Source organism: Uloborus diversus, chromosome 5, assembly GCF_026930045.1.
Source record: "Uloborus diversus isolate 005 chromosome 5, Udiv.v.3.1, whole genome shotgun sequence".
Taxonomy (NCBI): Eukaryota; Metazoa; Arthropoda; class Arachnida; order Araneae; family Uloboridae; genus Uloborus; species Uloborus diversus.
Window position 1 is genome coordinate 67,080,828 of NC_072735.1, and position 16,292 is coordinate 67,097,119.

The 16,292-nt window shown below is 31.3% G+C and overlaps 1 protein-coding gene across 1 annotated transcript in view; it reads right to left on the reverse strand.

Moving 5' to 3' along the window:
* LOC129222954 (uncharacterized) overlaps positions 1–15,058 on the reverse strand; it is a 31,935-nt gene extending 16,877 nt beyond the window's left edge. The window contains 7 exon segments of the mRNA XM_054857516.1: positions 2,901–3,016; positions 6,387–6,507; positions 9,727–9,846; positions 11,059–11,167; positions 11,242–11,324; positions 14,674–14,826; positions 15,037–15,058. Of these exon segments, the coding sequence (XP_054713491.1) occupies positions 2,901–3,016; positions 6,387–6,507; positions 9,727–9,846; positions 11,059–11,167; positions 11,242–11,324; positions 14,674–14,826; positions 15,037–15,058 (724 nt within the window).
* Positions 15,059–16,292: the final 1,234 nt, after the last annotated feature.

The window sequence follows — 16,292 nt, forward strand, 5'->3', positions numbered from 1 at the left end:
CTTTTGTTACGTGATGCATACAAAAGACTTATTTTTTCTGTTTTTTCATCGTGCAATATTCTTTAAAAGGAATTCCCTTTCTGTTATCCCAATCCATAATGCAGATTTTTGCTTTATGGTATTAAAATCAAGTTGACTATGATTATAATAAACTTACAGCACACTGCTCAATCTGATAACAAGTTTGTCAAAAGACATAATGCTAATTAACCTATGCTAATAATGCTAATTTAACAGCTAAATAATGCTAATTTAACAGCCAGAAGCAGAACATGGCCGAATGACTACTTTTTCATTCAAATGAATGAAAAACACCTTTTAAAATGAACATCATGATCACAGGGTTTTTTACTTGACTATGAACAATGTTTAGTTTCACAGAAGACTATAAAAAAAAATGATTGAAAGATTAAAGGACGTCATGTTCAGTCCCTTCAATCAACAGCTACATCATTGGTATCGCCCAAATGACTAACTTTTGCAGGGGTTGCCCCCCCCCCTCCCACCTTTAAAGCAAGGATGCACCATTTTAAATATTGCAAAGACCCCCAGAAGCAAGAGCCCTCCCCCTCCAAATAAGAAAAGTATCACTTAAAACATCCCCCCCCCCCCTAAAAATTTTAATAGTGCATTCTGCACCATGACAACATCAGACTTTTAGAAAGAAGCATTGATAGATGTTTAAGCAAGGATTTTATTGTACTAGTTTATTAATGTACAATTTAAATCAGTTCTGTTCATGCTTACACACAAATTTCATTCATGCCATTCTGCTCTAAGATACTATGATGCGTAAACTTTACTTATTGTTATAATTAGTCCACTACTAGTTCTGTTAGTATCTTCAAAAAAGATTCCATGCTGTTTACACTTAGTGTATTTTACAGATCCAATTTTACCTGGCATTCTCTCAGTTTTAGTAATATCTCGTAACTGTTCCCTGATATTTCTTAACAATTCAGGGAATTCACCTCCTAAAGAAATAAGCAAGTGAGAAAACCGTTCTTAAGCTTCAAATTCCACAAGATTTATTTAAAAAATGCATTGGTTTCTTTTGCATTTAGTTTGGCGAAAAGACTTCAGTTGAAATAATGATGTTAGAAACACTGTAGTACAATAGAAAACAATCTCCTAAGCAGAATACTACTAAATTTGCGACATACGTCGCAGTACAGATGCCTGTGGTGCAGAACAATTCTGTTCAAATGTGGGAGGAAAACTCAGACAAATTTTCTACAGAAATTCTACAATTTTCTGTGAATTTTCTGCAAAAACTACAGATTCTACAGATGTTCTACAAATATCTTCTAACTCAAGATAGAACTTTTAACAAATCCTGCAGATTTCTTTAAATTACAAGAAAATCTAAAATTCTCGCAAGTTACAATAATTCTGCGAAAAGCTCGCGAAAAATGTTGAGTGTCAGAATTTAAGTCATCTGCAGGCACTTTAGATTTACTCTAAACTTAAAAAAACCTGCAAAATTTGTGCAAACTTCTAATTTGAGTTGAATGAGATTTGTATAAAATCTGCAGTTTTTGCAAATTTTTGCAGAAATTTCATATTTTAAATCTGAACAGATTCTAATTTTTCTAGCATTTTTGGTTCCCCTGTTCCTTATTTTTTCCAATCGATCTTCATCCACTGTGGATGAAGATCGATTGGAAAAAATCCTATGTTTTGGAAACATGCCAACATTGAAACACGTCCATCACCGAAAATTGCGTATCTTGTTTGAGATTTCAATCCTTTTGCATCCTGAAAATATTTCAATTGTTTAGAAAGTTTTGAAGTGTTTTGTTATATGCTACCCTAACTCGACTCATTTTATTTATTATTTTAGTAATTTATTTATTTATTAACATTATTTTAATTCCTCCAGGGGTGCAGCAAGTAAAATTTTTGAAATTGCAGTGCTAACAGTGTGAAATTTTCAGAGACTATGAGGAGAAGCTCGACCCCTTCCCTTTTCCACTTGTAAAAACGCTTCAATTATGCATACAAAAATCATTGAACAAAAAGTGCAAAGTTATTTTTATTTTAAAAAATAATTTTTAAGTTTTTGAATGTGTTGTTAGCACAAAATTTTCATCAACTGCAACCCAAAATTTTTGGAAATTTCGGATCACAAACACCCTTAAATTCCTCCTTCATGCCATGTAAAATTAACAGGAAAAAAAACGTAGTTTGATACCTAGGAACGTATTTTGGTAAAATTTTGTATTTTTGCTCTTTTCATGCATTTTAGAAAGCATTTAAAAAATTTTCGAGAATCTCAATCGGTTAAGGTGCCACAGAAATGCATAGCAACAGAAAAGTTTTAAAAACTGGAAAAAAAAACTCTTGTATGAAACGATTTTGATTCAGGGCTCCCAATTTGTGGAAAAGTTCACAATGGTCGCTTGTGCCTACAATGCTTGACGTACTTGCAGAACAATTTTGGTCAAATGATTTTACGTTGCAGAACATCGTCAAGTATTCTGCTTTGGGGAAAACAATACTAAAAGAATGTTAATCATTGTTTAAATTTACTAATTGAAAGTTATGACAATTGTCTAAACAATTTATAAGAAAAAATGGCAAATATCATTAACGGGAAAATACACTTGATTAAATTTTTGACATGTATTTCTGATTTTCAATGCATAAATATTTTTTTAGGGAAGGTAAATATATCACAAAAGTTTTTTTATTTCTATCCAAAAAGAGTAACAGAATTTTATGCTATTGCATAAAATATAGTTTTTTTTTTTTTAAACTATCCTACAACAAAAATATATTCCAATTTTACTAATTGAGTAATCTTTAGCACTTTTATTCATGCACAAATGAGAATAAAGGAATTTAAAAACAACTTAACTCAAAATTTTTGACCAACATGAAAGAGGTAAGTTTTTTACCTGTATCATTTTTTGTTGTTCTCATATAATTCCCACTTGTCAAACACTTTACAAGACCTCTAGATTGTAATGTTATGAGTTGTTCTTGGACTTCCTCTTCACAGATGTTGGAAGACCTGAAAAAAAAATATATTGGTTTTTAAAGGACACAGGGGAAATATATACATATATTCAGAGGGAAAATCATACCAAAACTTTTCAGGTCCTTTAAAAAGTCTGGGCAGAAGACTGCCTACCCCCACCTTTTCCCTTTCTTTTTCAAAATAATGTTACCTTTAACTACATATATATTCATCAGCTTACAGATTATGAGTAAAAGTATTTTTAGCACATAATGAACTTTATGTTTGCTTTTTACATTACAAAAATAAACAACACTAAACATGTGTTGATTTTCAGAAGTTTTTTATCTTAACAACTTAGTTCAAAGCTTATAAAAGAAAAATAGTATTCACTGCAGTAAAAAATAGTACCATATTGTCCTTGGAAAATGCAGCTGCTATGCAAACCTTTCTAGTCAGGGTTGCCACGGAAGTTCAAGAATGAAATTCCCTGACATTTCCAGGTGGTTTTGAGAAAAATTCCAGGTTATCGATCTCCACCTTCATTTTACAACATTAATATATACATCTCAAATTTTAATAAAACTTATTTTCAAACAAACAATGGTTACCAATTTTTGTTCATTTTTTTTCCCCCCTCAGCTCGAGTCCAAGACACCCGTTATCTTTTTTAAACTTACTAATAGTATTGTGCTGTAAAAGTTTTAGCTTCTTACTCAAATTTTAACAGGTTGCTCAATGACCCCTTAATTTAACATTAGCCCTAGAATAGAAAAAATCACAAATTAAGAAACATTTAATTTCCCCAGCTGTTTTTTTTTTTTTTAAATGTAAGTAATTATTTTATTGCAATGTATATGCATATAAACGTGTATATTATAGTATGTTGCATTGTTTTTTCAGTTCAATGTATTTTTTTAGCCCCCTCCCCATACTTATGAAGTTCGGGGAGGGGGGTCAAGCACCCTCTTTCAGTTGGAATAGGAAGTTAAAATTCTTCCAGTATTTTTACTATCACCAAGTCTAAAAACATTGAGTGGTGTCCTGTTTTCTAGGAGAAACTTTTTTTTTAAGTGTATTTTTAAACTACCCTAATGTACTAAACACAAGTGAAGCAAATCACTGTAATAAAGAATTAATATAAATGTAGCATATCTAATTTTCAATAGCGAGGAGCCACTGCATTACATCAAGTGAAAGAACTGCAAAATTAACAATTGTGACATCTGTATCACAAAAATGAAGTTAATTTCTAAAATAATCTGAACTAAAAACTTGTGAAACCTAAACTTTTTCAATATTGCCCTTTCACCCCTCCAATCCATTGAATTCACAGCGCTTTTAGACTTTGGCCTGGAAAAAAATCGTGCATCTTTTAGCTCCACATATTTCCCCTGTTTGTTGCTCATAAATCAGGGGTGCTCCCCCCCTCCCTATATTTCTGAACGCCTTAGCACTTTTTTTATTTTTAACAATCTTTTTTTAATTATTTTTTTACCTATTTATTTTATTTTTAATTATTGTTTTGAAAGAAAAGTGTGCTCGCTCTCCGCAATAAAATACACACACACACAGATGAAACTAATAAAGTAAAATAAATAATTTTAATAAAAAATAAAGTAAAATAAATAATTAAAAAATCCCCCCCCCCCCCAAAAAAAAAAAAATTGGCGCAACTTGCGCCATAATCCCTCTGTGCATGGGCGCGCCCATATGCAAAATTGTAAGGGGGGGGGGGACTGATATTTTAACCATGATTTAGCAGGATATTTTCCCCGTGGAAACCGATTTCAGGACAGATTAGAGTCAGTAAAATTTGACATTTTCAATAACTTATTCATTAATGACTGGAGAAGAAATGTTTTTACATTTTTGCAAAGAAAAAAGTACTAAAAGCAAGGAAGTTCTAATTTCAAAGGGGAGGGGGCTCAAGCCCCCCTTGCCCCCTATATGGGCGCCTTTGCTCCTGTGGGCACCCTGTCATAAAGTTAAATTTTGAGCCAATGATCAGAAACTTCTCTGATGTGCAGATTATTTTTTTAATCAGATTACTTTTATTTTGAAAGAAAGAAGTGCATTGAAAGTCTTCAAAGATCACTACCAAAATACTAAAAGATTAGCAATACTTCTGTAAACAAAAAAGTTTCTAAGTTTAAAATTGTCTGATGAACTAAATTTACAGAACAAAATTGTTTATAAGAATTACGATTTCAGAAAATAATTTAAAGAAATAATACAAAATATGAAAAGATTATTGCAGCTCATTAAGAAACTTCAGTGGCACTTGCAGACAAAACAATGTGCTGTGTATCATAACAACTTCAGAATTGCTGACGTAAACAAGCAGCATTGTTTAAACAGAGCCCGCTCAAACTAGGAAGAAAAGAAGTACCTTCTGTGCATGTCCATCACGACTGCTATGGCTGGCGCGCTCCCGAGTGGCAGAGAGTTGATAAAAAGAACAGCAGGGGGAAGAAGAAAGAGGGGAATGACAAAATAACGAATGGGAATGGCTGCAAAAAAACAAGGATAAAAGTTTTTTTTTTTGAAGTCATAGACCGCGAGCTGCGCTAAGAACGATCAAGAACTATCAGAACTATCGGAAAATAAAAGAAATTCCCCAGACCTTACCAGAAAATTATACAATTTTTCATTTTCCCTGACATTTCCCTGATTTTCGGCCATTTTCATTTTCCCTGACAATTCCAGGTTTTTCCGATTTTCCCGGTGCGTGGCAACCCTGCTAGTGTAGGAAAATGTTTTTTTATTTGTGAATGATAATTAAACGGCATAATTTGACTTTTAATACTTGGTTAAGTCATAACTTATTCTGATGTGCAAATATACTGATATTTACAGAAGATTATTTTATAAATATGTGAAACAATTTATATAAGGCTAAATCTATTATAACATAAAACCTCTGCTCCCAAAGTGTGCATTATACCAGTTTTCTACAGCAATTAAAGATACAATTAACTCTTTAGAAAACTTTTACTGTTTTGATATCAATCAAAAGAGCACATTTTTTTTTTTTTTTTTGGAAAGGATAGAATTTGTTTGGGGCATATAAAACAAGTAGAAGCGGGGTTATAAATATTTTAGCTCCAATTCGAAATGTTAAAAATTGGCCAGCTCCTTTCTTTTGGAAAACCTTATAACGAATTGTTCCCTCATGCCAGTATTTGCTTTTTTTTTTTTTTTTTTTGCTTTTTAAAATATTAGATTTTTTCAAGTTAAATACAGTCTAATAACTGAATAATAGGGGTTAGGTTACAAAATAAAGCCTTGAAAAGAAAGGAATATTTCAAGACAGTTGAATACAATGCTGAATTTTCTAAAAATTTAGAAACTATTTAGTATTACCATTAGGCATTAAATAAGAACAATAGATAAAAATGTCCATCATTTAAGATTTACTCACTTTGCAATATTAATAACAGACAGAGAATTGGGGTACACAGCTTCAATGATGTCCAATAGCTTTTCTTGACTTGCAGTAAGTTTAGTGTCATTGACTTTTTCTACTGTTGATGATGCTGAAACTTTTTCAAAACACAAGTTTTAAATTCAAACATAGAAGTTTACACAATATATATATATATATATATATATATATATATATATATATATATATATATATGGATGTCTGGGGTCCCAACTGTATATCATTCAGATATATATATATATATATATATATATATATATATATATATATATATATATATATATATATATAACTGAAACAATATTATATTAATGTTCAACATTGATTTTTTTTACTTCTTAAATTAAAACAAAAGTGTTAAAAATTGGGGGGGGGATGGACCAAATAGTACTTGTGATTGCTGATGGCACATTTCAAAAATCCCAACACTGAAAAAAATGGCATACAAAATTGAAGTCCACAAATTCATACATTTACATAAACTTCCACGGGATATGTAAATTTGATTCTTAAAAGCATGTTGCTGTGGCAATCAGTCCCTACCTTACCACTGAAGACTGATTTTCCCTCATCTCCTCCCATTAAAACTAATCTTTGAAATGGTAAAATACAGAAAGACAAATAATTAACAATAACTATATTTCAGAACACATATTATGACAGCTGAGTGTTTCTAAAACATGTGCTGTTAATTTCCTGATCCCTATATAGTAGTTGAAAACACAATAAAATAGATTTTTTAATCAACTCAAATTGCCTTTGTTAATGGTTGAAATTCAATGAAAATGAAATCAGAAAATTGAATATCTTACTTTTTTTTTTTTACTTTGCATGATCAGCTAGCAAGAACAGCCTTCAATCAGGAAAAAAGCCGAGATCATTTGGTGTGTAGCTCAGAGAACCAACAATAACAGAATTTAATGCAAATGTGAACTTTAAGGGTTTAACAACAGTTTAAGATAGTTGAAACCAGTGTTCAAAATCAGCAGTCCTCAGTCATATTTTGCGCCTAATATTTCTTTTGGACAACCACAATTTGGCATTCAGCCATCATTTTGTCACCAAACATTTCATTAAAATATTTAGCCAACAACTGTATTTTTGACCATTAAGCTGTTTGTCCAGTATTTTACTTCCCTGAATGCCAAAGTAAATAGGCATTTGTATGCATGTATACAGCTAAATAAAATAGTCAGTTTCAGAAAAAAAATAATAGATACTGTATGTCAATATTTGCTCCCATATTAACAGCTGATTTTGTCAGGAAAGCTGTATTGTTTTGCAATACATTGCAGCAAACATAATTATTGCAGTATTTAGAAGTTTGTTGTTTTGCTTATAAATTATTTTTAAATTATGCCTAAGCAGAAAATTTGACAGCTAAAACAAAAAATTTAGGTACTAATGATGCTTAACTTTCATGTCCAAACTTTAAGCTTTACTTGAAATGGGAATTCGCAGAAAATTTTTGGCTTTGCAGATTTTTTTTTTTTTTTTACTACAATGCTAGTTTTAAAAAAAAGAAAAAAAGAATTTTTTTTAAATTCCATATTTTATTTCTGTTTCTTCCGAATCTTGTACAAAATTAATCTAAAAAATGATTTTTTCTTGAAATTGTGATCATAGCAGGTTAATTATTAAAGATAAAGGGTGTCGACGGTTGCAAATAGAGACAGCTTCTACTCTGACTAAATGGTTTTTTATTTTACACAGCAAGAATTGCATAAGAGGAAAACTAAAGCTATGTAAAATAAACAATTTTCCAGACTACAGAACACTCTATAGGTAAATCCTGTTGTAAATTGATTTTCAATGTGTTGGTGTTCAGAGAGAGACGAGAAAAAAAGCACAGATAATCCGCAGCAGAGTATAATCTGCAACACAATAATTTTTAACTTTTTTAATAGATAATATGCAGGAAAATATGGTATTTATTTTTGCAGAATTACTGGATTTTAAACAAATAAGTAGTTTTTGCTGATTTGTTTACAAAATCAAGTATCTTCATAAAATTTTCAATAAAGAAGGTAGCTTATGCTTTATAGATCTACATGAACTTTTTCACTATAAAATGAAAATATTAATAATGATCATGTGATTGATACTGGGCAAAAAATAATGGTTAAGGCAGTTTTCTTCAGTTGGTGAAAAGTAAGCGTAGACTAAATGTCATTGCAAAAAAAATAATGATTTTACAGCATTTTTTTTTTTTTTTTTTTTGTGTGTGTGTGTGTGCTTGCCTTTGTTATATTTTAATATAAATTAAGGGTGGCAAAATAAATATTTGCAGAAAATATTCCTATTAGGATTTGTGTTTGCAGAAAGCTTTTGATTTTATCTAAGTCTGAAAACATGAAGTATGTGACTGGACTACAAAATTTAGAGGGAACATACAAAGGTAGAAAATGTAGGTCGGTTTTGGAAATACAGGACTATGTACAAAATGTTTTAGTTTTTTGCAAAATATACAGATTATAAAAAATATAGAATGGCTCTGAGCACTGCAAACAGTGTTTTCAGACATTTAAACAGTAGATTACCAGTAAGTTACCACCCTATAGCCAGAGCTAAGGCAGAAATACATGAAATACACCCCCGGCTCAGTCATTCCAGCTGAGGACTGCAGTTTCATGCTTATTAGCACTCATCAGCCCCGCATAGGAAGTGACTGAGCTGAAGGCAGAAAACCTCTTAAGGAAGCCAAGAGAGCCAAACTAAGTGGTAGCTAATATAGAACTAGCACTGACCAGAGGAGTGACCAAAGCAATGGTTTGGTTCAACTCTAAGATTGAAGGCAAGGCATGGTATTTTCAGTCAGTTACCGCTCTTGCCTTGCCTTCAATCTTCAAGTTGAATGGAACCATTGCTTTGGTCACTTGTCTGGTCAGTGGTAGTTCTATATTAGCTACCAGTTTGTTTGGCTCTCTTGGCTTCCTTAAGAGGTTTTCCACCTCCAGCTCAGTCACTTCCTATGCCGCGCTGACGAGTGCCAATAAGCACGAAACTGCAGCCCTCAGTTGGAATGACTGAGCTGGCTGTGTATTTCAAGTAGATTCCCAATTGAATTCACAAAACTTATAAGAGGAAATGCACGTTACCAAGAAAATTTATCATTTGTTTTCTATTTCTTATAATTTTAACATAAGTTTAAACAACTATAGATAATCAGAAGGCACAAAAAATATAAAAGAAACTAATGGTACAAATTAACAAATGCTCTTGGTAACAACTTTAATAAGCATAATCAAATAGCAGTAAAATTGTGCATTAATAGATACGTAGTAATTGCCACAAAATAAAAATATGTGCATCATACCAGGAGATGTAGGATATTCTTTGACCTCCTCTTGCTTCTTCATTTCAACTTCAACTTTTTTAATGTATTTATACTTGAGCTGCATCAATTTCATCGTCTTAGTAATGAAACCAACATAATCTAGATATTGAAAATATTGAGAAAAACATGGAAGAAACTTGTTAATTAGTAGAAGGTTAATGAGCATTGAAATAATTTCAATAGAGTTTGATGATTAGAAAACTTTTACACAGATTACATCTAATGAAAGAAATACTAGAATATCAGATCATGTTTGTAATTTTTGCAAAAATAGTAGAAATTATGTTCGACACTTTTGAATCTTTATCATTTTTAATAATTACTATTAATTAATCATATTTTTTAACCAAATCTCCATTTGTTTGTAAATTATAAAATATCAATGGTTTGTGTATAAGTAATTTAAGAAGGTTTTCAAAACATTCTGACCTGTAACACATGGAGTGCAACAGAGCAAAATGAAGTCATACCAATCCTTTCATGTTTATAAAATGTTATACTAGGAACAATTGACAGTACATGGCTTAAAACTGAGTGCTCCAGGGGGATTGACCCCAAAATCTCAACCTTGCTTAAACCCCTGGATTATATGAAAGAACTTAAGTAGAGACTCATTCATATGAATGTTTAAGCTTATGTTCATATTTTTACTACTTACACAAGCAGTACTTAACTTTTGACTCTCTAGGGCCCATGCAGTGCTGTACTAGAGGATGCAGTTCCTTGAACATTTTGTTTATCATTGTAATTATAATGCAAATTTGTACTAAACCACTTTTTAAAACAAAATAAATGTCTATGTCTTGAATCAATTTTTAATCTAAACTGACCTTTATCAGCCTAACAAAACTTGTCAACCATAAAATCTACCTTATAACAAGATGTGTTGTGACTCCCCCCCCCCAAAAAAAAAATCATAATAATAATGATAATAATAACATTAACAACAGTACTTGCCACATACAGAAGATAAGTATTTCAAAAGGAAGGCTACATTAAAATGAATGAAAATTAAAATGAGTTTCTTTGCTAGGCGTTACTTAATTCATGTAATTAATAGTCCTTTACAGGGCTACACAGAACTGTGTTTCACCTGGGCAAAAATGAGTTCGCATCCATCAGAACAGTTCAAGTCTTTTGACTGCATTTATGGGCAAACCCGGATCTATATATTTTGAGCCCCAGCAAAAACATCTGTAGGCCAGCAGTGTATATTTGCAGGCATAATACAAATGCTCAGTGGAGTTGAGTATTGCAGGCCTGCAAAGGTGTCACAATAGTTGTTTGGCATGCATCTTTTTTTTTTAATACCTTTTGGGCAGTTTCCTGAAGACACGAGCTCATTCAAAAATGCTTCAGCACTTTCAATTTTTTGATGATCTTGAACTTTTTTGAACCAAAATTTCAGTTGCCAGTTTTCCTGAAAGGATTCAAATTTATCACTTGAACTTAGCAGAAATATCTAGAACCAAAATATAGGTTAACATATACTACCTGTACATATTTTGCACTGGAAGAACTTTTCAGTAAAACTTTAAATCCCAGAACAAGTTCAGGTGGTTTAGAGGATCCTTTTCCTAATAAAAGTTTCAATGAAACACAATAAATACAGATTAAAGAATTCAAAATTATTGTATAATGTATATATATTGAAAAAACTCCAAGGCTAAAAAAACAAAAGTAAGGATAAATAAAAAAAATCGATTATATTCAACTGCAATAATCGAAAATTGTAATTTTGAGCTTGTATTCTTTTAAAAGATAAAAAAATAATTTTGTCTCACTCTTTCATTATTTCAGACTTTTGAACATGAAGCAGTATATTAATATATATTGTATAAAATGAAAAACAAATTTTGAAAATTATTTTTGAATTCACATTATGTCTATATTGATTTTGAGAACACTTTTAATTACTGAAGATCAGCTGCACAACACAGCAAAACGTTTTGTAGTAGGAGTGCTCCTGCTGAAGTTTATTAAAGAAATTCTGCATTGTACAAACAAAAGTACAAAAAAAAAGGTTATACTTTTGCTATAGGTATGTCATGGCGCAGTTACAGTTTTAGCTATTATGCTTCTTTTTACATTTTATGCTTATTTACCATTGTTATTCTTGCTCAAAGCTACATAAAAACTACTTATTTGCCAATAACAAACATTTTTATTATTATTATTATTATATATTTTTTCAAGAATTTTCGAACAAAAAATATCTTGAAATAAGACTAAGAGTTCGATTAAAATACACAATAATCTGCAGTGTAGTTTAATTAAGCCATTAAAATGTATTTAGCGAATACAGATTGTCTGCTATACTTAGAGTTTTCTAATTCATGACTCAAAGGGTACAATTGGTTTAGAAAAAAACCAACTTGAGAGCATCTGAGCTATTTGCACATATATCTAAAATTCAAATTAACCAAAAATTTAACGAGTTTCTTACTTTTATAACTGAAAAAAATGAATGCAACTGCAATGACTAGTGATATATACAAAATAGAAACAGTTACAGAGTTTTAAATTTAGTATCTGTTTCTACAGACATGTATTTACAACCCTTTTTCCTGATTACAAAAAATCATCAAAAAAAATTCTAGTTAAGAATTTAGGTTTTTTTTCCTTTCCCAAAAATCTCTGATACAATACACATAATATTCATTCAATCGCTAAAAGTTTGAAGTTAAAAATTATTTCCTAAAATAAAAGAATCTTCAACACCATCAATAATGATGTACCAGGTGTAGAAATATGAAACCGGAATTTCCCTATCTTGGATGCTAGCCATGCCATCAGCTTAGAGACTGTAAGACTTTTTGCATTACTATAATCTCCCTCTAACTGCTGATGAAGATTTTCAACACACAACAACCCAAGTTCCATACACTGCTGCACTTAAACATATATATTGTGCCTACGATCAACGTTTTGCAGACAGCATTGGTTTGCTGTTATCATTTGAAGAAAGCTGCGGCAAAATCACATTTAACGCTGTTTGAAACTTACAGCAAACATGCTCCATTGCAAGGTAAGTGTAAACAATGGTTTTGTCTTCCCAAATGTGGTGAATTTGGCAGACAGATCTATGTGTTTGGTGGGAAAAGAGGAGCGTGGTCTGTGATGAAGTGTTAAAATCTGGGGAAACTATTAATACTAAACATTACCAACAGCAATAGAGCAATTTGAACTGTCCACAGAGTGAAAACAGGCCAGAACACTGAAAGAAGCTGCAGAAAGTCATTTTACTCCCTGCTCAATGCTCCATCGCATATGGCAAAATAGATTCACGATAAGCTGAACACACTCAGCTAGGAAGTTCTATCTTATATGGCTCTTTCTAATTATCATTTGCTTGAAAAATATTGGAAATGTATAACATATTTTGAATAAAGCATTTATCATTTTTAAACAGGCGAATAAATTTTACAAAAATTTCCGGTTACATACTTTTACTCCTGGTAAAACTACTGCCATATAACAAACTGTTAATCCAACTAACAGAATTAAAGATTTTCTTTTAACTGTAAGATATTTTTATAAATATTTTAATTTAAAAAAAAAGAGATTTAAACAATTAAGTTCTTCTTCATTTGAGAAAATACAAAACTACCGATAATTTATAAATGACTAAATTGATTTTTTAAATAAATAAAATACAGTAACCCCTCGTTATATCTCGCTTGTCGGGATACAACAAAAAAAGCCTGATATATCTGAAAAAGATACAATCGAGGTCATTAAAACTAAAGATTGAACTTACATTCAAGCAACTAATATGCAAAACTTAAGATTAACCCAGGTGGAAACAAATAATTTTTATGACTTGTATTGGAATTAACTGATAACTAGACAGAAATTCATTAGCACAGGTACCAAAATGACAAATGTGCAAGCCTTTAACTGCACAATATGAAATATAAGAAGCGTTAAGAGTTTTAAAAAAATGGTAAACACAAAATTATTCATATAAAACAGCATTCACATAGTAAACAAAAATGAGCGAGTTATTATAGAAATGGATTCAATCGGATTTTGAAATGAATAAAAATCAGGGCTGGCACGCAAAATTTATATATTCTATAACTTATCCATAGAATTTAAAATCCATTAACAATTGCACATTTCTGTAACTTTTGAGCACTTCTGGGGAAAATCACTACAAATTTTGATTATGGCAGGAATTTGTGACTTTCCAGGTGCAACCTTGCAGAAAAAAAAAAGTTTTTAAATCACATGAAAAATATCACTAAAACTGTTCGCTAAATCAACATTCAATGCCGCTAAATCAACATTCAATGCCCCAAAAGCAATCTATTCAGAGGTATTGAGTCATAAATAAACATTAAAAGTTCCACTAAAATGAAACACCCTGAAAAAAAATGAAATTAAGAAACGAGTAGCAAATGTGGCAACGAAGTGAATATAATTTTTCAACTTTTGCCAGAGCATAAACAAATCTTAAAGTCAAAAGATGTAACTAACTATAACAGAAAAGTACCAAAATAATCTGTTAGCTGCTAAATCAAACTTAAAACAAATATTTCTTTCATCATTCAATCTACATATGTATAGTAAACCTTAACTAGCATCTTATAGGCCTGCCTATATAATTTTTAAAAAATAAGTTCATAGGCTAATAAACAAAAGGGAGAAAAATGTCAGTATTAATGCTAAATTGAAATGTTTTATCACATAAAATTGGAGCTTCATATAAATATCTAAATTGTTGGTAAAAGTTTGTCCGCGTTGTTTCCCCTTCGAAGTTTTTTTTTAATTATTATTATTTATTTATCTTGAATCAATTCTTTTATTAAAAAGGTACATTTGTAATCATGTTGAAGTTTCCCGAACTTTCAACTTGCTTAATTTTCCTAGCATAAACAAAAAGCTCTCACTTTCAATTTAAAAAAATAAATGATGATTTACCATAGCATGGTTCCCGGTATATGACGATCCCTTTATGGTCTCCTCCACCAATGTGTATTATATTCTTCTGGTCCATATCTGATAATCTTAATCTTTCCATAGTAACTGTAGTATGGTCCCTACTCCTTTTGGTAGGAGTCATAACTATTTGCTCTAAAATACACAAACATTGAAAATGAGATTACGTGTAATAAAGCAATACAAAGATTAATCCGATCACTGCATTCTGAAAGCTAATTATCCGCAAAATTATTCAATGAGGCAAATAATTTCTTGCACAGTTAAAATAAAATATAATAAGGAGGTTTAAATTGAAATCGGAGCAATAAACTTTAAAAAAAATACAGAAGTGCAGATACTCACCGTCGTTATAAGAGTCATTCATTTTTAAAACTAAAAAAAGTAAACCGGAAACAAACTAGAGACTTAGCATCGCAGAATAAAATGCATTCCCACTTGCAAAGTCCATCATGTTAAATTTACTAATGTAGATCAACAAATAATAATACGCAAAAATGAAATTACGACATTGCCAAAGACCAAAACATATGATGCACAGTTACAAATACAGTGTCAGTTTTAAAGTTTCCTTAGGCTATGTAGCCACGGTATGGCAACGGTCCATTTAAATTTTCGTCTGCGAATATTTACATCATTAATTACGTTTGAGCGTAAAGAAGAGCATTTCATTTAAAATAACTATCACTTTTCGAACAATAATGACAACTTGAGAATGATTTTAAATCTTTTTCAAGGAGAAAAGGGATAAATAGAGTCCCTATATGAAAACGTAGTTTATATATAAAATTTGATTTTCATTGAACTTTTCGATGAGCCATCCACTCAACAAGTTTTTCAATTGTAACTTACGACTAAACTGGAGACTTTCGTATTCTATATTGTTATTCTCAGAGAGTAGATGGTCTATCCAAGAATTATTAATGCACGCCTGGGGGGGGGGGAGGGGTTCATGACGCAGACTGTGCCGTTGAAATTTTTAGGGACGTGTTTTCCAAAGGGATATTTTTCTCAATTTTTAGCAGGGGCTTTTGCTTTTGGGGAGGGGGGGGTCTTAGCGATATTTAGGGGAGCGCCTTTGCTTTTAAGGGGGGTGGACACCCCTGTGTTATCCATAGGAGTAAATAGGCCCTCGTGTTACATTTTCTGCCATCTGGTCAGAAATGTACTGAACCAAGACTTTAACATAAATTCACATGCTAAGCATTGATAAAGCACTATTAAAGCAGAAATGAGGATTGTTTTAAGAAGTGGAGTTAATCGATTTGGTAATTGAGGCATCCACATATCACTCGAACATTCTCTAAGATTCAACTGGGTATTTGTATTACATAATAGTATGGGGGGGCAGTATTAGGAACAAGATGGATGAATTGAAAAGCATAGTTATGGATGAGAAGTTGGATGTTATTGGAATTACAGAGACATGGGCTAGCGAATCTGATGCAGAGTTATTACATATTGCTGGGTATAATTTGTTCAGACAGGATAGAGTAGGTAAAAGAGGTGGTGGGGTTTTATTTTATGTTAGAGACAATTTTATTTGCAATGAATTGGTCATAAATGATAAGCCTCTACTGATATTGATATGGTTTGGCTGG